This window comes from Drosophila arizonae, chromosome 3, assembly GCF_054131065.1.
Source record: "Drosophila arizonae isolate 15081-1271.41 chromosome 3, UAZ_ARI_1.0, whole genome shotgun sequence".
NCBI lineage: Eukaryota > Metazoa > Arthropoda > Insecta > Diptera > Drosophilidae > Drosophila > Drosophila arizonae.
The window spans coordinates 16,965,135-16,989,054 of NC_142923.1; the positions used below are offsets into that span (position 1 = coordinate 16,965,135).

Sequence of the window (23,920 nt, forward strand, 5' to 3'; positions counted from 1 at the left end):
TTAATTACTTAGTGTATTATTATAATCGGGTTTCTTTTAAGTCAAAAGAAATCATTACATCTGAAAATATATATTCACAAATTTTATACAACATTTATACATATGTAATCCTATTTAATGGAGATATAATTTGATCTTATCATAAAGGCAATGCTTGGTCAATTAAAACAAATATCAAAATGATTTTAAAATATTTTAGCCAAAATATTTGAGTTTATACTAATTTCTCAAAAAAAATACTGAATATATCGATAAGCAAAAACACTGTTTAACTATTATAAGTAATGTATATTATAAAATATATTTTAAGTGATTTATTTTACAGTAACATATTTTCTTCATCGCTAGGACATTATTATTAAATATTTGACATTTTTTTATAATAGTTACTTTCTTAAGGCCGATATTTTGTTCACCACCATCTCTAAAAATAGTTGCAAGTGTCAACAGCAACATCGATAGCTTTACTCATTCTTTCATAAGCACGCTGATGCTGTCTGTCGGGTCAAAATTTTAGGACTAATTTAACAAATTTAATAACATGCTACAATAGAATTGTTTTTGCTTGTGCAATAGATCAAAAACATCAGCGTTATTAAATATTTCCATAACTGTGACGATAGTACGGAGTTGACTGCACAATTCGGTTGCTAGTGCAAAACAAAGAGCAGAAAAAAAAGCACAAACAAACTTCTTCCCAGCAAAGGCCATTTTACTGCCCCATATTTGTTGTTGCGAATGGACGTCATCGAAATTAGCGATAGCGAACGCGAAGAGATCTCTTCATCATCTGATATGGAAGTGGAGATGACCGAAGTCGATGAAGTCGAGCAAATTGTGCCCAAAGACACCGCAACGTAAGTAAAACCCAAGCAACATTTGTTCATACATTCATACACACGCAGAAACGAACGTACATATGTATGTATGTTTGTGTGGCCCTGTCCCATGGCAATGTCAGAGTCAAGTTGACAGCCAAAAACAATCTGAAATACATAGTAGCTGCGAAAAGCAGACTCGCAATTATTCATTGCTGAATTGTGATACATTTTTGAGCTCGTTGTACTTTTATATAATCGATCAATGTCTTTGAATAATCGCGTGCGTCGTCTATTGTTACTATGTTCACCAAGCAAACATCAATAATTAATTTAATTGCTAATTTCGCTCCAAATTGAGGATTGCATAGTCGCTTACTCCCGATGAAAGTGGTTTTTTGTGCGTGGTATTTGCTCTGCGTAAGCAGCTAGCTGCATAGGCATTTGGTGGCTCTGCTCACTCTCTCTCTGCTATCTCCTTCCCTCTTCGTATTTAATGTTGCCCAATTGAAATCTTTGTTGTGCAGAAACACGTTTTCGCTGAAGCTTAAGTGTATTGGTGGCTTGTATAAATTGAGCTTCACACACACATACCTTAAGCTAGTTATACATATACCACTATATGTGTATGCGTGTGAGCAAATACATACTTTTGAATATTCTTAGTTGTAGGTCGTCGTATTCTCATACTCCTACGTGCATATGCACTCAATTGTTTATTTTTTTTTTTTTTCACTGTATTAAGTTATAAAACATTTGCGGTTGCTTAAAGTGGTTTCTAAACTCGTTATTGCTAAACTCAATGTTATTTCTTTTTTATATACTTCAATAATTCAAATTCTTTTTCTATATAGAAAAATCTAGTTTTTTCTCGAATTGTATTCTAAAATCAACAACAAATTTTAAAACAAAACATCAACTTTTATATTGCTGTTATCACGTTTGGGTTTTTATATCTATCTCATTTATACATTTATAAACAACATACAAATATATTTGTATATATATTTCAGGTCGAGATAATATGTAAATGATGAATCATAGAATTGCGAGAGATGCTGAAGCTTTTCAGTCCTCTTAAACTTTTCAGCTTGATTATATAAATTTTATTTGCCATTTATAGACAGACAGAGATAATTATTTTAATTCTCTTTATTTTGTATAATGATCTTAGGTATTAGATTGAAATTTCTTTTTTTAGAGTTCTTAAAAAAGTCGAAGAGCCAAGAGAAGGTTCAAAGTCTCTTTGGCTAATAGTCGGAGAAGATTTCCTAATGTTGCCAATTGTAAATTTCTTGTATGCTTACGAAAAAGAGTGTGGGACTAAACGAGTTTCGCATCTCGTTTGGATTATGTTTGCACCTTTGCAAGAGGTATTTTCATTTGTTTGCGAAATTTTTAGAATGTTCATTAAGAGAAGTTGGTTTTTGATAAAAATCATATGTAATAAATCTTAGCTCAATCAGAATCAATGCTATATGCTTACTCTAAGAGCTATCTGTTACGCAGACTGAAACATATATACAATATATATTTATAATAATTCCTGACTATATCAAATGCCTTCTCTAGAAGCAATATGACAAATAATTCTACATATTTTGCATCTCTCGCAGAGTATTCAACTGTCGGCATTCTCCCAAAGAGTTTGTTCTTTTCGCATTTAGAATTTCTTGCTCATTCTGCTCTCTCGCATTTCGCATCTGCTTCGTTTGGCCGCGTTGCATTTGTCTGCAATCGCAGTGCGTTTCTGTCATCGCTGTAAATCTCTTCGTTTGTCGGATCGCAATTTGGTTTTGCGGGCATGGCGTAATTGATCGTGTTTGGGTTTAGTTAAATCACTCATATCAATTTCAGTTGATAAGTCGTTGAGCACTTGCTGTCACGTTGGGCTTTGAATTTGTTGTCTTTATACTAAAAGCAAAATTTTTGTTTTAATTACTTATACTAAAAAAATTCAATCAAATAAATATATAAAATAGTTTTTCTTACGTGTGAAAAAAGTGTGTCAGACAGCATTAAAAAGCAACGTGCAAAGGCAAAAGACAAATTTACAGCAAGAGCAACAGAAAAAATGAAAAGAAATAAAAATAAAATAAAGTAAAATAAATGAAAACAGAAGACTAGACTACAGACAAAGTGTTGAAAATCATTTTTAGCTTTCGTAAGGCAGCTGCAAAAAAAGAAATTGTAAAAAACAGAAAGAAAATCCGAAAGCCTACAGAAAAGTAAAAAATGTTATAGTAAGTTGTTGTTTTATTTATAATTACATAATACCTATTTTATTATTATTTTATTTTATTTAGTATGGGTATTATTCACGGCTCATTTATTATTAGATATTTGCAATTATCTATAACTCTACAAAGCAACTTGAAATGAAACTGAGTTAAGAGCTCTAGCAAATGAACTAAGGAAATTTGAAAATTCTTTTAAGCTGAACTACCTTTTAGGCAATATCGCCTCATCATCGATTTGTACATAATTAGGTCAAATATTTACATATATACAGCTGTTGCATTAAAAACTTTTAAGAGAATTTTGTTTGAGGTGTGTCGCTTTGCCGAGCAGCATTCCAAACGGGTATATACATCACATACATACATAGTTTTCATTTGCTTCAGATCTTCAGCAAAATTGACTAATTTTGATATAATTCGTGAAAAAAAAAATCAACTTTATATAAATTCTATATATTGATAAATAACTTATCTTGGCTAAGTCCTCTAAGCTTACATATATTTTTAATGTGTATATTATATTATATAACTTATAATTATATATATAACTTAAATCTCCGCAAGCAAATCTATATATATATATATATATATATATATATATATATATATATATATATATATATTTATGACTGCTTCCTTTACCATTTCATTTAGTTCCAATTGCTGTCGATTACAAACCTTTTTGTATTGTACATTGCTTAGAATCTCTAGTCTTGTTCTTTAGTTTAACCTTAATAGAAAGACGTCAGCAAAACAGATGCCGTGCTTAGGAACAGCTATATTACAGTGCACTCAGTATGCAGCCAAAGCCCTGAGGTGGTGGCACCGTACCCCGTGTGGAATTAGCAGTCAGCAGCAGGTATTATGCAGCTCCACAAATGCATAAAGCACGTTGAGTTAATTTACTCATGCTACTCTGCAGCACAGACATATTGGCTTTTTAGTTGACGCTTTTAGAGTTTGCAACAGCTTCAAAGAAATTGGTATCAAAGTTGCAGTCAGGATAAAGAAGCACCTTGCTGCTCGGCACCCGATTTCTTACTGAGCCGTGGAAGCACTCTCGACTTCACTATTTATATGTCCAAATATGCTCGAAATATGAAATGGAACGTTTGATATTGGAACTCTCCTCGCTCTGCACTAATACACTGGACGATAAGGCCTTGACTCTGAGATCGTACTTCGTCGAGTATTACAGCGAGAATAGACTCATGTTTTCTCTTTTCTTGCTCTTTGTTTTACCTATGCAAAGAGCTCTGGGCACTTCAGCCAATATGAATCCTCGTTCATATATCCAGCGGATGCTCAATCAGGTTTTCTACGATTTGATTTTCCATGTTTTACAGGGCAGCCATGAGAGATGCGCGTGATTGAATTAAACTAGAATGCTGAAAAATAAACTCTGGATTCACTTTGGGAAAATTCAGTTTTATTTGTTGATCAATAGGGAAATTCGAAACAATTCGCGTTCGTGTCAGCTCGTTTGTCTATTGCCATCTCGCGCAATTATTCGATGTAAATATTGACTAGAAAAGTCTGCCTGCGCCTGCCCTATGCGCATGCAATATTCAAATCTATTTTAAATGAAAGCACTAGAGCTGTGCGCTCTATGGCAAATGACTACGTTTGCAAAAAAGAAAAGGAAAATAGAAGAAAACCAACTCGGTTTCCACAAGAAAAGTGCTGAATTTCTTTTGCTATTAATAACATACAACTGACGGACATTGTGCTTGTTCTATTTATTCAAGTCTCTTGAAATTAAAATGCGAGGCGAGCAGCACATTGACCTCTGGTTTGCATATACGGCATATACACACCACATTAAACCTCCCGGCAACCTGGCAATTCATTTACTTACTTCTCTTCTCCACTTTTGCAGTATTGCCGAGGAGAAAAAGAAACTGGGCAACGACCAATACAAGGCACAGAACTATCAGAATGCTCTGAAGTTGTACTCGGATGCCATTTCGCTATGTCCAGATTCGGCTGCCTATTATGGCAATCGTGCCGCCTGTTATATGATGTTGCTCAACTATAACAGCGCCCTTACGGATGCCCGTCATGCGATTCGTCTGGATCCCAGTTTCGAGAAGGCTTACGTGCGTGTGGCCAAGTGCTGCTTGGCACTGGGCGACATCATTGGCACCGAGCAGGCAATTAAGACTGTCCTGGAATTGGAGCCGCAGAGCTCGGCTCTCACTAGCGAGCAGCAGTCCGTGCAGAAGCTGCGCCAATTGGAGACCACTGTACAGAACAATTACGACACACAAGCCTATCGGAATGTAGTCTTCTATTTGGACAGCGCTCTAAAGATAGCGCCAGCCTGTCTTCGGTGAGTATTTGCAATCCCTGTGATCAATATTAGTTTGATTAACTCAATTACCAATTGACAGATACCGCTTGCTGAAGGCCGAGTGTCTGGCCTATTTGGGACGTTGCGATGAGGCCTTGGATATCGCCGTTGGCGTCATGAAACTGGACAGCACTTCCGCTGATGCCATTTATGTTCGTGGTCTATGCCTTTACTATACGGACAATCTGGAGAAGGGTATACTGCACTTTGAGCGCGCACTGCAACTGGACCCCGATCACCAGAAGTCGAAGCGCATGCGCAGCAAATGCAAGCAGCTCAAGGAGATGAAGGAAAATGGAAATATATTGTTCAAGTCGGGACGCTATCGCGAGGCACATGTCGTTTACACCGACGCACTGAAAATTGACGAGCACAATAAGGATATTAACTCTAAGCTACTTTACAATCGTGCGCTTGTCAATACGCGCATCGGCTCACTACGTGAAGCTATTCTTGACTGTAATCGCGTGCTGGAACTCAACGCGCAGTATTTGAAGGCGCTGTTGCTGCGCGCCCGCTGCCACAATGATCTCGAGAAGTTTGAGGAGGCGGTAGCCGATTATGAGACAGCTCTACAGTTGGAAAAGACACCGGAGATAAAGCGTTTACTGCGCGATGCCAAGTTTGCGTTGAAGAAGTCCAAGCGAAAGGATTATTACAAGATATTGGGCGTATCACGCACTGCGACTGAGGATGAGATTAAGAAGGCTTATCGCAAGAAGGCCCTGGTCCATCATCCGGACAGGCATGCGGGCAGCAGTGTCGAAAATCGTAAAGACGAGGAGCTCAAATTCAAAGAAATCGGCGAGGCCTACGCAATCCTTTCCGATGCTCGCAAGAAAAATCGTTATGACAGTGGACACGACATCGAGGAGCAAGAACAAGGTTAGAAATATTAATGATATTCGAAACTCGTTACGCTTTATTAATGCAAAATTTATATGTTTTACAGCTGACTTCGATCCAAATCAAATGTTTCGTTCGTTCTTCCAATTCAGTGGTGGTCGAAATGCATCCTTCAATTTTGATTATTGAGCTCGCAAAGGAGCAGAGGCAGACACAGTCTTGCCAGCCACACCGCCACACAATTGCGACAATTCATGCACAAATCGGAGTCTGCATTTTACACACTTACATTCATTTGTCCCAATACACAACACATCCAAAAACCCGACATCAGCAAGTTTCAAATAATTCTGGGGTTTTTCTCTTTATGTTAAGCGTTTCGCTTTCCATTTTGGCATGCAAAACATCATTCAAAATATAAATAAATTGTAAAATACTAAAACTTGATTATGATTTTTTCAGTCAAGGGTATTTGAGCAAAGCAGTCTTAAAACAATTAAGTGATAATTAATTACCTAAGTCTCTGCCTTGTATGTAAACAATTAAATTTGTTTTAAGCAGCCTCAAAATTGTGTGTTTTATTAGTTAATCGAATCGCTCTAATCCAGGACACTCCATATTGAATAACTGTATATTAGCATATAATTTAATCCAAAACATATGTATGTATTCGCTTTCAAATGTTCCGAACTTCAACAATGCTCACTACGTTCGCTTTAGATCTAAGAGTTGAGATTGATTTAGCATATTTGTTGAATAATAATTCAATCCGCTTGTGGGAAAGCTAGACATGATTTTAAATTGTGAACCTCGACAATTCAGTTATTTCGTTTGCCAGTTAAGTCTACAGAAAATTATCTTATTTGTTACTTAAATCTATTGTATTACCTATATTATTATTTAAGGACTTTTGTAATTAATGGCAAAATTAATTCATTGACAAGAGAAGAATTGGAACATATTTTGAATAATAATATAAGTAAAATAGAAGTTTTTTATTCACAAATATGACCATTCATTGTCTCTCGCACGATCATAGTACCTAATTTTTAATTTACAATTATGACCATCTTCTCTTCTAAATGTTCAAATACTGTGCCTTAACTTTTGTTAGCGAAATTTGTATGCTCTTTTATGTATGTTTTGGCTAGGCCTAATAAGTTGATCTATTGGCACAATATTTTATTTAAAATCTATCAAAGCATCTATCTGCTATGATTATCATTTTAAATAATTCTATAATTGTTTAAAGACAGTTTTCCAATATAAAGAACCCCACAAATCTATTATTCCACTCTATTACAAAAATAAAAAAATATATTAAAAAATGGAAATAAAAGCACCTGTTATTGCACTCAATTTTAAGCCAGCCAGAAATATGTTCTTTATATTTTTTGGACATAGTTATATCAATTTATTTATTTATCTAATCTAATTGGATGGAATCAAGTTCAACTTTACAACAACGGCAGAGCTCAGATGACGTAATCCTAATCGCTTTTGGCAACGCTCAAAGAGCTATATATATAATACTCCGATTGCCCAATTCCAATAGGTTTCAGAGCTTCCAAAATAATAACTGAAAACTTGAATCGATCTACTAAAAAAAAACAAAATGTTATCAATTGCTGAAACAAAAAGTTTTCCTTTTTCAAATTATTCTATAAAAAATGTGACTAAAAACTTGTTTTTATAAATAAATTTAATTTTTTTTAATTTAATTTTTTGTATGTTTTTGTTTTCTTTTTTTTTTTTTTTTTTTTTTTTTTTTTGTATTTATACTAAGTCTACTTAAACATTAAGCAAACATCATTACGCAAAATAGTGTACAATAATATTACAATATTTATTTATAATAGTGTATTTCTGTTTTTGTTTTTCTCGTATTTTTTTTTCAATTTTTTGTTTATTTGTTTGGTTTATTAACAACTAGTGACGACCTGTATAGCATTAGTTATACATTTTAATATATATGTATATGTATATGTATATAGTGTATATATTTATATATTTACTCATATTCATATTTAGATCTACGCACTCTGCTCGCCGATGGATTGTTAGATAACTTAAATTAAGTGCTATGTTGGTTTGTTGGTTGGTTTCAGTTGCTGTATTGTTGGTGTGTTGGTGTTTGTAAGTTAACGACCAGACTTAAATGACTACAAAAACATTTCTCTTTGTTGTTAAAATAAGGTACATCGATATATATATATATATATATATAAATATATATATATATATGTAATTATATATATATATATATATGTATAACACTACTAACTATAAAAACATATAGATCTGTACATGTTGCTATTTTATATAGGTATGTATGTACATCATTTGATTCTGCCCGAACCAATGCGAAACGAACGAGATTTTCGATCCATCAAATTGCAAATTGAATGCACTCTTTTCAGCACTTCGACCAGCAACTGGTCAACTTTTGTCTTTCGTCATTTTACGCCCAACGTGGGCGTGATTCTCTTGGGCAAAGGTAACCCCAGGTGGACATGGTTGGTCTGTTGGCCCAACATGGCAAATGCTTGCTGAGAGTAGATATTGCTATAGCTGCTCTATCCATCTATCTATATATGTACGTATGTATATGGTATATGCTACATATAGCTATGTATTTTGTTTGTTTGTTTGTTTGTTGGTTTGTTGTTGTTGTTTATAAGTAATACTGAGATTCTGTCGTTTAGTTTTGTGTTTTGCAATTGTGAGCTCAAATATATATAGATGTATATTTCGATTGGAAATTGCTTTCGACTTGACTCTATTATTCAATCACTGTCGACCTATATATATAGCTGTTCTATTATGCCTAAGTAACGCTGCCACCCCCCCGCCCCCCATATGCCCACATGTGCTTTGTACAGATGAGCCCTACGACTCGCATTAACTAAAAGTAAATTGTACTGTTTTGTATTTTGTTGTTGTTGTTGTTGTAGTTGTTTTCTTGGTTATTTCACAGTGAAATTTGGTTAGGTCTATTTGCCATGTTCCAAGCCATTTCCAAACCCGTTGCCATGCCATTCGCAGCTGTATAACCCATTCCCATTCCCATTCCCATTCCTAGTCCCGTTCCCGTTCCCATTCCCGTAACTAAACCTACGCTCCTCCACTCTCTGGTCAGATGTCGTTGTCACTTGGGCTGGATGCACGCGGTGCGTTCGAGCTCATTGAACTGGCCAAAGAAGAGCACCTCGCTAATCAGTTTCTCGGCAATGATGCGCTGCGTACGATCCATGGTGCGCAGCTTCATCGACACATTGGAGCCCACGAAATCACAATCGTCCCGGCTGAGACTCTCTGCGTATAGCGCAGCAGCCGCTGCCGCCGTCGAGCTGGCGTCCTGGGCCGAGACGCTGCTCTTGATGTGGCCAGGACTAGCTGCCGACTCGGTTGCCTCATCATTGTCGTCGCCATCCGACATGCTAGCCCTCGAGCTGAGCAGGGAATTCATCAGCATGTGGCCGGCACTGGAGCCGGCCGTCAGTTTGCGCATATTTAGGGGCATGGAGGCAGCCGCCGCTGCCGCTGCCAATTGGGCGCTGCTGCTGCGCGGCGGCAGCACGAACTGGCCGAAATTGGCTTGAGCTTTGGCCTGGGCAACGCGCAAGTCCTGCGCCATGTCCAAATGCAGGCGATTCTCCTCGCCGGACGAGCTATAGGAACGATGTGAGTCAGGCGGCGGCGGAGCTGCTGAAACGGACGGCGGATGGAAGTAATCAACGAGCTCCTGCTTAATATCTAGTTCATCCTGATGCTGGCGCAGCGTATGGTGCTGCAGCGTATGATGGCCATGATGCAGCTGCTCATGCGCATGCCGAGGCGTCACGGCACGCACCGAGCCCGGACTCGATTTCAGTAGGTGATTCTTATGCGCCTCGTGTATGTTGGTGTTTGTGTTGGGTATTGGACTAGAACCGGCCTCGCTCAAGGCGGCCGCAATGGACGCTGGCTCGGCGACAGGATGTTCGCCAGCATCCAGGGCGTTACCGATGCCGCCGTCTCTGCTGCCGCTGCGGCTGCCACCGCCCATATTGGAGGATAGCGGCGGGGAGCGACGCTCCACTTTGGCCGCCAGCTGCCCCAGCGCCGTCGCCGTCGCCGTCGCCTCATCTCTCATAGTGTTATCCTCGTTATCCGATGTATCGATGGTTTTATGGGGACTGGGCTGGAAATCGCTGCTACTGCTGCCACCACCACCAGCACCTGCTCCACCGCCGACCGCATACGGCGCACCACTGGCACCACCGGCACCACCAGCACCATAAGACATTGGCAGAGAAACGCGCAGCTGCTGCTGCTGCTGCTGTGCATTGGGCACCACGACTCCTGTACCACCGCCACCTATCGGCGGCGAGTATTGACCCGCCGTATTCCAATTGTCCATCGATTGACTATTTGCTATCAGCATAGGTATATTTAGGCCCATCTACGAAAATAAACAAAGTGATTCAAATTCATTAGTTACGGTTATTATATAGTTCTAAAGTGTTCAGATAACTGCGGCTAAGATAATATGTGGAGCATATGGGATTGCCAGGGTGATAGTTTGTCCTAACAATTTCCCTAAGTTCCATGAAGCCACAGAAAAGTCCATAATGGTAATGAGGCTAATGGTTTAAATATCAATTAGAAAAAGCCCAGATCGATTAGATTACAAATTTTACTAAATCATAATGAATACGTGGAAATACACCTTCAAAACGAGTACACCACCCAAAATACTGAAAAGATAAGTAATTGTTGCTTACCAATAAAATATACGCTCATTATATGAAGCTTCTTATGAAAGCTATTCTACGACAACTATTCTGGTAGCTCTACATATCTTTAAAACACAATCTATTTTCGACTACAGTTGTCCCTATACGAAAAACCTACATTCATGTATTTAATATGATAGTCAGGTAAACAAAATTTAATCGCGAATTATTCATAGGTTTCAAATCAACTTTAGTTTATGAAGGTCGTGCATATCACACACACATATGTATGTATAAGTGTGTGTAGGAAATGATGTTGTCAGGACTAACATAAAACAGGGAACTTCACATAGTATTTATGCATATATCAATATCACACCGAAATGCCAACTTCCTATATATCACATACACGTTCACAACTTCTAGCAGTATTTTTTTGTTTTTGCCAATTTATATTATTAAAACAGTGAATTGTTGTGCTTAAGCAAATTTAGTACAGTTTTTGTTGTTACAGTTCCAGCAGTTGTAATGCTGCGGTGCGGCGATACCATAGGCTGGTTACTTTTATGGCTTTTACTGTTATAATGCATAGTGCAAATATGAAATTTTCGCACATTTGCTGCGATCGAACGACGCGACGACAACGACAACACAACTCATATTGTCGAAAAATTCTAGCGGCGTAGTAAGTTTTAAAAAGCGACATCATAACGTCACACACAAACAGAGAATGAGAGAGAGAGAGCCAACAGCAAGCGTCAACGAGAGATACCTCTACAGTTTGTTGTTGCTTGCACATTATCATGTATGCCGATGCGTATGCATGTGTATGTCCAGAAGGAGAGAGCGCGAGAGCGCATCACTGAGAGCCTTCTAACGGCGCAACCTATAAACCCGATGTGAAGAAGAGAAGCGCACAGGAAAGATGAAAAGCTAAGTTAACGACGACAGCGGCAGCAGCAGCAATGGTATTTCATTAATATTAACAACCTACCCCACGTTGGTGGGGCGAACGACAAACGACATGCTAATAATGTACATAGTCATGAGCGATCATTCCGCACTCATTCGTTTCTCTCTCTCTCACTCTCTCTCTCTCTCTCTGTGTGTGTCTTTGAAACTTGCTGCGTCTTTAGCCGCAGGCGCCTAGAACTTTCTACAAATTTACAAAAAAACAACAACTGCCCAACTACTCGATTCGTTGTTTGTGTCGTTGCCGTTTTGTTTTGTTGTTATTTTTATTGCTGCAGCTGTTTTTGGTTGTTGTTTTGTTTACGTATTTAGAGCTATTGTGCATGTGTGCGTGTCTGACTTGTTTTTGCGTGCCTCAACAGACAGAGTCGCCAGCCAAACTAAATTAACTCTCTCGCTCTATTTATATTTATACATACAGATGTTTGTATGTAATTATATACGCGTGTGTGTGTGTATGTGTCTGTTAGCTCGTGTGTGTGTGTGAAAATTTGCTCTCCATGCCTGTGTGGTCGAGTGAAACTGAAAAATGTAAACAAACTGATTATCAGCAAGCCAGCGAATAAATATAAATAACACAATGCTGGCCAACAACTCCAAATACTAGCTATATATTGTCTAATCCTTTTGGCACCCCTCTTTCATCATCTCTAATTTCAGCGATTGTCGTTTTAGTTCGTCGTCACGCAAATGTTAAAAACGACTATACGACATTTTTGCACATAACGCACATGCACACACACACACTCATACAGTCAACTGTTACAGTTACACTAACAGAACTGCACCAGTTGCCTAAATGTAAGCGAGCATCACTAAATCGCGAGTTTGCCATGTCTTTCATAAGTTTATGTGCATACATATTTCCTATTGGGAAATTATTATTATTACTTAAATAGATATGTACATTATATATTACAAATAAATGAAATAAAAAACTACATACATGTATGTATAATATCTATATTAAATGATCATTATTGAAAGTTATCAAAAAATTAGGATGTTAAATGGCCCAAATCATAATAATTAACTAAATTCGCTCACATTTATCAAAGCCCCAGTTCCCTCTATCGTACAGCAAATCTGAACAATCTGTCATCAAATCTCCCTCTCTATAACATTTATATTCGCGTGCTTTGGGCTTATCAAAAACTCACCCTGTAAGCAACTGCAGCAAAATAGACCAAATTCTTGCAAAACTTTCACAAAAACAAAACTCCACCTAACCTTTTTTTTTTGGACCTTTACCCCACTGCTGGAGCTGTTGTTGTTGCTATTTGCTTTTTTTTTTTTTTTGCCTAGCTGGCAACGCTGCGCGCATAGCTAAGCAACTTCGCAATGAATGAGTAAACAAAAGCAAACGCTGGCGTCGCAGCTGCAGCCAGCTGCGCTGCCTCGCTGCCTGGCTGCCTGGTTGGGTCTGTGCTTTTGGTTGCATTGCTTTGACTACTGCTGCTTATTTGCGTTTGCACTGCTCGGTACCGCCCTGCCCCGCCCCACCGTAGCCCAATTCTACTCTGCTCTGCTCAGCTCAGCTCGGCTCGGCTCTGTAGGGGGCCCGCGCACCAGGCGCTTTATAAAAGCGCATGCGAGAGAAAACAAAACACGCAAATTACAAACACACAGCAGCGACAACAACAGTTGCTACTGCTCCAACCAACTACAAGAACAATAGGAAGCAGGCGTGCATTTTATAAACACAAACAAACTGAAAGGGGATTAGGGACAGGGATACGAGCGAATAGACGAAACGAACAACGGGAGTGGGCACGGGCGGCGTAGCGGTATCAAAATGCAGTCTACGCGTGAGGCGGCATTGCCGCCTCAAGTCGACGTCGGCATCGGCACCGACGTCGACGTCGCTGTTGCTGTCGTTGGGCATAACCACAACATTGCGGGACGCGAATGCCAGCAGCAGCAACAACAACAAGACACATATTGTTGTTATTTGGTGTCTTGGAGAAAATTCCACAACAAAACAGTTGTAAAATATGAGCAAAATATATATGTACATACATACACGGATATACAAGCATAAAAGTAGTGGCATGCGTACATACATATGTTTTTACTCAGGTATGTACAGTGGAAGGCTAAGTGTGGAAAGGGTGGGCGTAAGCGTGGGCGTCAGCACCCAAATAATGACGAATAACAAAAACAACTCGGCCATGAGAAGAACAGTAAAAAGTGCAAGCAAGCACTCTGTGTGAGTGTGTCTGTGTGTGTGTGGGTGTGAGGGCTGAACAAGGAATAGGAATAGACTTTTATGTTGCGCTAGAAAATATATTAAAATGTATGCAATTTGACAGTATAATAAAAATAAATAGAGTTTACCTACACAGCTAAAACGAGAATATTCAATTCCTACTGCGTACGGAATTGTATTTATTTTATAGAAATAACAGCACAAGCAAATGAAAACAGGAGCAACTAAAACAATACTGCTGCTTGGCATTTTGTTTTGATAACTCTGACACACAGCAAAAACAACAACAGCAGCAGCGGCAGCAGCAGCAGCAGCAGCAACAACAACATAAAACAAATGAAAACCACAGGCGCAAGTAAAAATAAAAACAAAAGCACACAAGGAAAACGAACAGCAAACGAATCACAATCAACATACACATGCATGTACACACATACACACAATGTGTTTTATTTACATATATACATGTACATACATACACATTCACATATACGCATACATGCATGAGAGGGGCGCAAGACAGGCCACGGGGCAACCACAAACCAAAACATCACAACAACGGCAACGGCAACGGCAACGACGACGTCGACGTCGACGACGGCAAGTGCTACGCGCATTTTGCCGTGCAAAACAAACATTTCATCAGACTAAAACAGAGCATGTGAGCGACAACGGCGACGAAATGTCAGCAGCGCTCGTTCCCCTCAACGGCAACGAAAGCTTGCTGCTGCTGTTGCTGCTGCTGCTGTTGCTGCTTGCTTTCTTGGCGCGACAAAGTAAATACATAAAAACAACTCACGCACACACAGTACATTATTTAAATACGCACACATATGCATATGCACAGATTCTCTCGTAACTCAGGGCAATACCTCACGCATACAGCCGCAAGTTCCTAAGAAAAATTTATGCGTAAAATTTTAATTCTGTTTTGATCGTCAACAACAAAACACACCGACACACACTCGCACACAGCCAAAGACAAAAATGATACGAACAACGATTGTTCGAGAGAGAGAGAAAGAGACAGAGAGAGAGATGGATAGTCGAGGTAAATGCTGTTCGCTCTCTCGCTGTCGGCAGCTGAAACAGCAAGTCACTTGCGCACATGGCGTTTCATTGGACTCTCAGTCTCAGCGTATTCAGCACACAGTTAACTTTGCGCTTTTGATTGAAATTAACACCCGAGTGACAGCAGAGAGTGGCGTGTGTATATGTGTGTGTGTGTGTGGGGTGACTGCTGCAAAGCTAATGTAACTTTCAAATGAAAATATTGAAAAATACATATTATTCGTATACATGTATTTTTAATTTTATAAATAAAACTTATACAAAAATCCCCTTCTTATGTTTCATTCATAATCATAAACATTATTGGGTTAATAACAAATCTTTATCATCCTTTGCTATTCATAAATTTTTGGCGATAAGCATACTTGTTTTCTTTCATTCTATCAATAATCAATGAAGGCCTACGCACACATATACATATGCACTTAGATAACTATGTGTGTATGCACATGGGCCTGATTCACACCCCTTGGCCAGCCATGGGTTATACAATAGGTCCGCTTGGCTAGTCAATGGTCACACACACCACATTCGCTCTCCTCTCTCGCTCTCTCTGCTGTGTTTCGCGGTTTGTTTGTCACCGTGCTTATGCCGATGTCATTGGAACAAATGCTTACGCATTCGGTTATTTTTTGCGCTGATTACTCACCGCTCCGAAATACTTCAGCTCTTTGGTTTTGATGCGTCTGTGCTGCGATGCAGGCATCGCCGCTCCAGATGCTGTTGTTGTGGCACCAGTTGCACACCCCATCGGGCCGGTGGCTCCACCATTGGCCGCTGCAGCGATGGTGCTGTTCTCGTAAGCAGCAGCAGCGACCGCTGCAGCGGCCAGTCCATTCAGTCCATTGTGCGTCGTGCTGGACGATGACGAGGCGGCACTGCTGCCCATGCCAGCGCCGGCTGGCAATCCGCTCAGGCTGCCGCCGCCAGCTTCCATGAAATCGAAACGCTTGAAGGCATACCACTTGGACGGATTCGGCTGTATGCCCTGATAGATTTTCACAAACATTTTGTGCTTCTCGCGCCTGTACTGTGTCAGCAGCACGTTCATCTTGCGCTCCACCTCAGCCTTGCTGCAGCCGAATCGCTCCGCAATCTCCGACCACGCCCGGAACCGACACAGTTTGTCCTTGTACTTGGGATCGGCCCGATTCCACAGTTCCGTATGGCAGCGATACTGTTCAATTAACTCCAAGGCATCGTCGTTGGTCCATTCCATGATTTTAGGTGAACTGCTACCACCTCCGCCGCTGCCGCTGCCGCCGCCACCAGCCCCGCTTCCACCGACACTGCTCCTACCACTGCCCGACCCGATACTGATCTCGATCCCGTAACTGGGCGGCAGTGGTATATTGTGATGCTGCAGGTGCTGCTGCTGCTGCTCTGGCTGATGGCAAGGATGATGAGAGTTCTGGACGGTTGCAGCTGCTGTGGCTACAAAACTCTCTGGATTGAAGTTCATTTGCTGTCTCAAGCAAAAGTCACTTGAATCTTTCACTCTCTCTCTCTCTCTCTCTCTCTCTCTCTCTCTCTCTCTCTCTCGCTCTCTCTCTTTATTGGATTTATTTTGCTTATTTATTCGGTGGGTTTTTTCCCTTGGCTTAATAAGCTTTCTAAGGTTTTCCTTTTCTCAGTTTCTGTTCCGTTTCTCTGGTTCTAGTTTATGGAATGCAACGCGAAATGCATTCAATCAACATTTTATTAACTGATCTTTGTTGATAAGCTCGCAACACTGAAATCGAAGGAAATAACTTCAATTTAGTAATTCATTTAATTGTATTAGTTTATTTTCACTTATTTATATATTTTTGCGAATCTTGACCTCAATTGTTGTTATTCTAAACAAATGAAAGTCTCATAATCATTTATATAATCATTATATTTTTTAGTCTTTCATTTCTCGTTTGGAAATCAGTGTGATTTAATCTTTGATTAGAGCATACTATAGAAAATATATTAAAATCTTTAGAGGCATAGACTTTACGACTTGTTTGGCTAGAGATAGCCAAGAATAATACAAATTAATCGGGAGTACCTGACTAGAAGATGCATGCACTCACTCCTGCTGTTCTACGTACATACATACATGTACATATGTATGTATCTGAAAATCTTTGGAGATTGTTTAATTCGGATATAGCAATGCAATCTATTCATATTTATAGATAAAAAGGAAATAGATTTTGTTATCAAGAATTTAGGTAATAATAATATATACAGATTTTAATGTCTTATTTTTTTTTTTTTTTTATATTTGTATATTTTTTAATATATTTATATGTAAAGAAAAATTAAAAAAAAAAATAAAATAAAATAAAAACAAGTAAGAAAACTCTAGTCGAGAGTGCTCGACTAGATACTACCCTGAACCCAACAAATAAAAATGCTCATTTAGTATGGCTGAAATTTCAATTTCGATGTATTTAAAAATATAAATAAAATACCAAACTCATTTAATAAAATATAAAAATATTTTGAAATAATTAAAAAAAAATTAACATCAGTTGCATCGACCGGGATTCGAACCGCGACTCCTCGGTCGAGCGTCATGCTGCTAACACACTAGGCCACCTCACTCCTGCTAGTGGTGCTGGCAAAACTCAAATAGATTTACTGCTGCAGCGCCATCTACCAAAACTAAATGAAACTAACTGCTGATGTGATTCTAAGAATCTGCTAGAATAACCAAACTATTAAAAACGCACATAAAGTATAGTTAAAATTTCAATTTCGGTGTATTTAAAAATATAAATTAAATAGAAAACGTATTTATGAAAATATAAAAATATTTTGAAACAATTAAAAAAAAAAAACATCAGTGTTGCACCGATCGGGATTCGAACCGCGACTTCTTGATCGAGCGTCATGCACCTAACACACTAGGCCACCCCACTTCTGCCAATGGCGCTGGCAAAACTCAAATAGATTCACTGCTGCAGCGCCATCTACCAAAACTAAACGAAACTAACAGCTGATGTGATTCAACGAATGTTTTTGTTGTAGCTGCTGCACGTGCGTTTGTTAATTGGCCAAATATTTGATTATTTTTTATTAATTTTTGACTGAACGGAATTTAATGAAACTTTCAGCATATGATCTACATATTATATTGAATATTTGAGAAATTTGAAAAAAGAAAAATCATTCACAATTAGCTATAGAGGCACCTGATTTGAACTTGAATGTTTTTACTCGATAAAAACATAACGGGATGATTTATCGAATTTTAAAAGCAAACTCGACGTCCGCGCTGTATATACGGTCATTTTAAAAAAAAATTCAAGTCTCTAGCTCTTATATCTTCGGAAATCGACGCGTTCAAACATACGGACAGACGGACAGACGGACAGACGGACGGACGGACAGACGGACAGACGGACAGACGGACAGACAGACAGACAGACAGACGGACAGGGCTAAATCGACTCAGCTCGTCGCCCTGATCAAGAATATATATACTTTGTGGGGTCTGCCACGCCTCCTTCTGCCTGTTACATACATTTCAACAAAACCATTATACCCTGATTTCCCATTTTCAATGGGTTCAGGGTATAAAAAAATAGACATATAATTAACATAAATGCTCTTCTTGAATTAGTCAACAGAATTATATGTATATTCAATAGAGTTACGAAATCTATTTACGGTCTCTGCTTTATTTGTTTTTGCTTAGAAATGCATTATTTGTTAAGCAATAATAGACTAGATAAGCGGAAATGAATTATCTAAAGAGCCGAACCCGTATGCAATTCTGATCATAATTCACACTTGATTTCTTTGTTGATTTCCATTGTACACATACAAACATACATATGTATCATTCTATAATTAATTGCTTATTCAGCGAAGAGGAAAAATAAACATTTCAAGTATCTTGCACTTGTTTTTCCTGGCCATCGATTAACATTTTCAAAAGAAATTCTCGGTGACGAGGAAAACGTTTGCGCCAAATGTCACAAGTCACAGCGAAAATAAAAGCATCGATAACAGTCCAGTTATTCACAATAGACGGAAGCTTTTTTTGCACAGAAAACACACAACACACATAGACACACTCACACACACGCACCCGCGCACACACACACACACACACGCGCAAGCATAATTGAGCAGGGACACGTGCGCTTTCATTCGTTTCAACTGCGCGACGGACTATGTGCACACGCACGCACACACAGGCACACGCTGTCATGGGTGTGTGTGTGTGAGTGAGCGACATCTCGATTTGACATCTATCTTTGTTTGCGACAACAGCCTGCAAGCGATTGGGAACTGATTTGACCAACTTTTTGCAGATCTCTGGCTCTATGGAGTCCCAAGCTGCAAGTAATCCCATTTTCAATTGGTCCAGATTGTTATACCGGTTTTGGTAAACTTTCCTCGCCAAAATTTCCCACAGATTTTCTATTACGTTTATATCCGGGCTCTGGGCAGGCGTTTGGATCAATTTGGGACAATTATGGATTAGCCAGAGCCTAGCTAGCATTGAAGTGTGCTTGGGGTCGTTGTCTTGATAGAAAGCAAAGTCTTCAAGTATCCCCAATTTCTCCGCACTCTGCTTAACATTTTTTTTCAAAATATCAAGGTAGCCAAATTTATCGAGTATGCCATCGATAAAGTGCAAATGGCCAACTCCCGCACTCGACATACAGCCCCAAACCATGACTGAACCTCCTCCATGCTTAACAGTGCCTATTGTGTTCTTGGGCTCAAACTCAGTATTTGGTTTACGCCACACATACACCTTACCATCGGACCCATGCAAATTAAATTTACTTTCATCAGTAAACAACACCTTTAAATAAGATAATTAGCAAAAAAAGAAAGGTATTTAATATGATATACAACCAACTAACATGATTCCAAAAGTCATCCGTTTTTAGCAAGTACTCTTTCGCGAATTTTACCCTAAACGCTTTGTTCTTAGGGCTAATATAAGGCTTTTTTTGGGCAACTCGGCCATGCAAATCATACCGATGCAAAGTATTGCGCACTGTGTTATCACACACATCCTTTCCAAAGTTTGTTTTTAATGACATCCTTAGTTCCTTTGCGGTTTTAAAGGGATCAACCTTAATTTCCCTTATAATCGACCGCTCCTCCCTTGAGTTTAATCGCTTTCTTTTTCCCTCCTGGCTTTTGTTAATCAATCTTCCATCTTCCCGAAACCTTTTTATGATATCATGGACGGTAGATTTGCTTCTTCCGACCAGCTCTGCTATTTCTCTAACAGTTTTGTCGCCCGATTTGCTTCCTGGTAAGTCGTTCGTATTCGGTCGTTTGCTCGTTCGTTCGCTTGTTTGCTTTGGTGTCGCGACGACAATTTGCTTGATAATTTAGCTTAGCACGCATTGCATTTAATACAAATGTTTTTTTAGTACACGTATTATTGCGTTGCTCAGAACTTTTTGCGCAGAGCGCAAAGTGCTGCTGTTGCTACTGCTGCTGCGCAAACAGCTGAATGAATCATAACGGTAAGAGCGAACACACAAACAAGGCACACACACACACACACACACACACACACACACATGTGCATTTAACGGGGAAAAACAATGGACTTTGTAGGTGCACAGTATTTTATTTTAATTTTATTGAGCTGGCTTTTAAATGTAATTTTCCTTTTTTATTTTAATTTTTTTAATTTCTGTTTCGTTTCTTTACTTGAATTCAATTTAGCTGATTCAGCTTTCGTTTATATATTTGTTTTCGTTGTTTTTTAAGCGCTTTTTAGGCCATTTCTTGTTGGTCTTATCGATTCTTTTAACCTTGTTTTCCAAATAATTTGTTTTTTTTTTTTATGTTTACAATTATTTTGCGTTCTCTGTTTTTGAAAGTAGCATAGTTTTAAGGGACTCGTTAAGTAACTTGCTGGGAATTCACTTCCATTTGGCATGGGATTTTTCTCACATTTATTTATTTACGTGTTAAATTTTTTATTATTCGTATTTATTTCCGTGGATTTCATAGGAAATTGAATGGTATTTGGGTTTTTTTTTTCTTAATATGAGAGGCTTTTTATTACAGCTTCCTATTGGATTGTTGTTCATTTTTTTTTTTGTTTTTTTTTTTTTTTTTTTTTCATATCATATTATGTGTACACATTTTTTTTATTATTTTTTTTTTTTTTTAATAAAAATTTGTAGTTTTTATATTCAATCACAGCTTTACACACAAATATTATTATTTTTTTATATTTGTATATTTTGTTAAAATATATTTCACTTTACATACTTATAGTTTTTATGATTCATCACTAGTTAGTTATTATTTGACTACATTAATTATTTAAAAATGTACAATTTTGTAAAACATTTTCATACGAATTCACATAATAAACATTTGTGGGCCTCTGACAATTTCGAAAATAACGAAAAATAGGAACAAATTGAACTCAAACATCGCAAAAAGTAAACAACATAAAAATCGGATCAAAAACTTAAAAATAAATTTCAAGGCACGTAAAAAACGAACTGCAAACACTCACACACACACACAAACACGTAAACACGCACGCACACGCACAAACAGCAAGCGAGATAGTAAATAAAAATAATATTATGGTATATATATGTACATACATATATACATATATATAAATATATATATATATATACAATATATATATTTGTATGTATGTGTGTTTGTGTTAAAAACACTTTTAGCGTATTTTGCGTATTTGGTATTTTACATTTTAGAATTTGTTGTAATTTGGCATTCCATTTCAGAAACTATATCAAAGCCGTTTCTTTATGCGCATATTTGTTTTTCCTTTATTTGTTCAGCAAACACACAATAATAACTACAATAACAACAACAGTAACAGCAACAGCAACAGCAGAGTGCTGCTGTTAATGGCACGTCGCCTCCTCCCGCACTCTCACTCGCACTCGCACTCGCATTTGCTATTCAGAAGCAAACGCGATGTTACCGTTACCGCTAGTTTCATCTGCGCGCCCAAACCTTACTCTCTCTCTTATTGTGATACAAGCGCTCGCGAACCACACCAGCTAACGTCTGAATCTAAACTGTGCGTCGCTTTTTCCCGACAAACACTGACAAACTTATCGAAATCGATTTGTAACGAACCTACAAATGCGACGACTGCGACGCGTCGCTGGCTGGGTTGCGTATTGAAATGAAATTTCTCGGTGGACGTTTGAATGAAACAAGCACAACGTACGCACACACGAACGCATACTTACATATTCGTGTATATGTGTGTGTATGTACAAATGTATGCACAGAGAACAGACAGCGCCACCACTGCGCTGTTGACGTCTGCAGCGGCAGAGCCGCCACGTTCGGTAAACAGTTGTTTCGTGGAAAAACAAGCCGAACATCATAATGAAGTTGCTGTTGTGAAATTGTACGGTGCTTTGTCATGCTTAAAAAACAACAGCAACAGAGTACGCGCCAAAACACAAAAACGAGGGCAGCTCCACCAATACATACGTATGTACATATGTAAGTGCAATAAAATCAAGAGTAATCATGACATGCGCAAATATTCTTTGATAAGCTGACAACAATACTAACAATAACAATTATAAATATCCATAGTCTAATTATAGTTAGGGTATTTTTAAATAAACGTAGATGACATTTGAATATACATATGTATGTGTTCATTGGGACAAGCAAACGTTTGATAAGCGCTTCTAACAGCCCTCGCACGAACGCTAGTTGCTTCTTGCCACCAACACATGCGCAGCGAGTCAAACAAACAAATAGAATGCGAAGCAGAAATGGCAAAAAATTAAACAAACAAGTAGACAGGAGCGGTTCAGGTTTGGATCCAGTCGATGGAGCAGCGGGTGGCGGCTGCCGCGAGGCTGAGTTGAACGAACGAGGGCAGAAAATAACACTAACAATAAATACACATCTACAAATTTCTACTACGGCGTAGTAAAATTTCTAAAAGCTGATAGAATTTTTGCCTCAATCTGCCATTGCTTAGTTACATACATACATACATACATATGTATATGTTTGTATGTAGATGCAAGTGTATATGTAAGTATTTGTTTAATTTTGTTTGCTCGTTAGTTGAGTTAGTCGAATCGGAGGTGGGTGGGGAGGGGTAAGGGCGCTGTTTTGTGGATGTGTGGTTGCCTGTGCCAGGCAGGTGCTGTGCTACTCTAGCTCTATCGCATTTAGTTGCTTTTTCACTCGCACTCGCACTCGCAGCTCACCTCAGCCTGCTCGCTGCATGTTTGTTTGTTTATCGTGCTGTGTTTTATTGTTGGTGCTTTTGTTGGCGTTATTGCTGCTGCTGTTATTGTTGTTGTTGTTGCTTGGTGCGTAGTTTTTACGTTCGTCATCGTTGGTTTGGTATTTCCGTCTTCTGCTCGCGCTGACGCTGACGCTAGCGCTAGCGCTAGCTTATGTACATATGTATGAAAGTACGCGCTTGTGTGTGTGTGTGTGTGGCATACATATGTCTCATTGTATATCGATAAATGTGCATCACTAAGTATGAATAAATACAATACTTAAACATACTTATAGCATAGAAATGACCATACACACATGCATACTTAAATACACACTTATATAGTACAATATACATGCATACATAGGTATTCGCATACAAACGTACATACATACATGTATGTATTTGTGTACACTTGCTCGCCTTGAGTGTCGCCGTCAGAGTATTTTGCAGTGTTATTCTGCAAATAAAATGTCTT

The 23,920-nt window shown here is 38.5% G+C and overlaps 3 protein-coding genes across 8 annotated transcripts in view; 2 read left to right on the forward strand and 1 right to left on the reverse strand.

Annotated features, from left to right (window-relative positions):
* Window positions 1-580: 580 nt before the first annotated feature.
* Window positions 581-22,441, reverse strand: LOC108610825 (uncharacterized). Of its 5 annotated transcripts, XR_016269301.1 has the most exons (5): window positions 21,919-22,267; window positions 15,877-16,959; window positions 2,811-10,701; window positions 1,469-2,732; window positions 581-1,396 (listed from the first exon to the last, which is right to left on the reverse strand). XR_016269301.1 is itself a non-coding variant. In XM_018003171.2 (3 exons), the coding sequence occupies exons 2-3, from the start codon at window positions 16,687-16,689 to the stop codon at window positions 9,406-9,408; spliced, it is 2,109 nt and encodes a 702-aa protein (XP_017858660.2). In that variant the 5' UTR covers window positions 16,690-16,959; window positions 22,317-22,441; the 3' UTR covers window positions 8,144-9,405. The 5 variants fall into 5 exon arrangements, 3 of the variants coding, with proteins under 3 accessions (XP_017858660.2, XP_017858659.2, XP_089320964.1); XR_016269300.1 differs by having other exon boundaries at window positions 581-2,732; XM_018003171.2 differs by lacking the exons at window positions 581-1,396; window positions 1,469-2,732; window positions 21,919-22,267 and adding an exon at window positions 22,317-22,441 and having other exon boundaries at window positions 8,144-10,701.
* Tpr2 (Tetratricopeptide repeat protein 2) lies at window positions 720-6,699 on the forward strand. Of its 2 annotated transcripts, none has more exons than XM_018003174.2 (4): window positions 720-857; window positions 4,938-5,390; window positions 5,452-6,296; window positions 6,364-6,699. In XM_018003174.2, exons 1-4 carry the CDS (start codon window positions 739-741, stop codon window positions 6,444-6,446), a joined length of 1,500 nt encoding a protein of 499 aa, XP_017858663.1. In that variant the 5' UTR covers window positions 720-738; the 3' UTR covers window positions 6,447-6,699. The 2 variants fall into 2 exon arrangements, with proteins under 2 accessions (XP_017858663.1, XP_089320970.1); XM_089464844.1 differs by lacking the exon at window positions 720-857 and adding an exon at window positions 2,919-3,061.
* mtgo (miles to go) overlaps window positions 22,295-23,920 on the forward strand; it is a 70,276-nt gene continuing 68,650 nt past the window's right edge. Inside the window, exon 1 of the mRNA XM_089464816.1 lies at window positions 22,295-22,694. The gene's annotated coding sequence lies outside the window, so the exon portion shown is untranslated. The remainder of the gene's footprint in view (window positions 22,695-23,920) is intronic.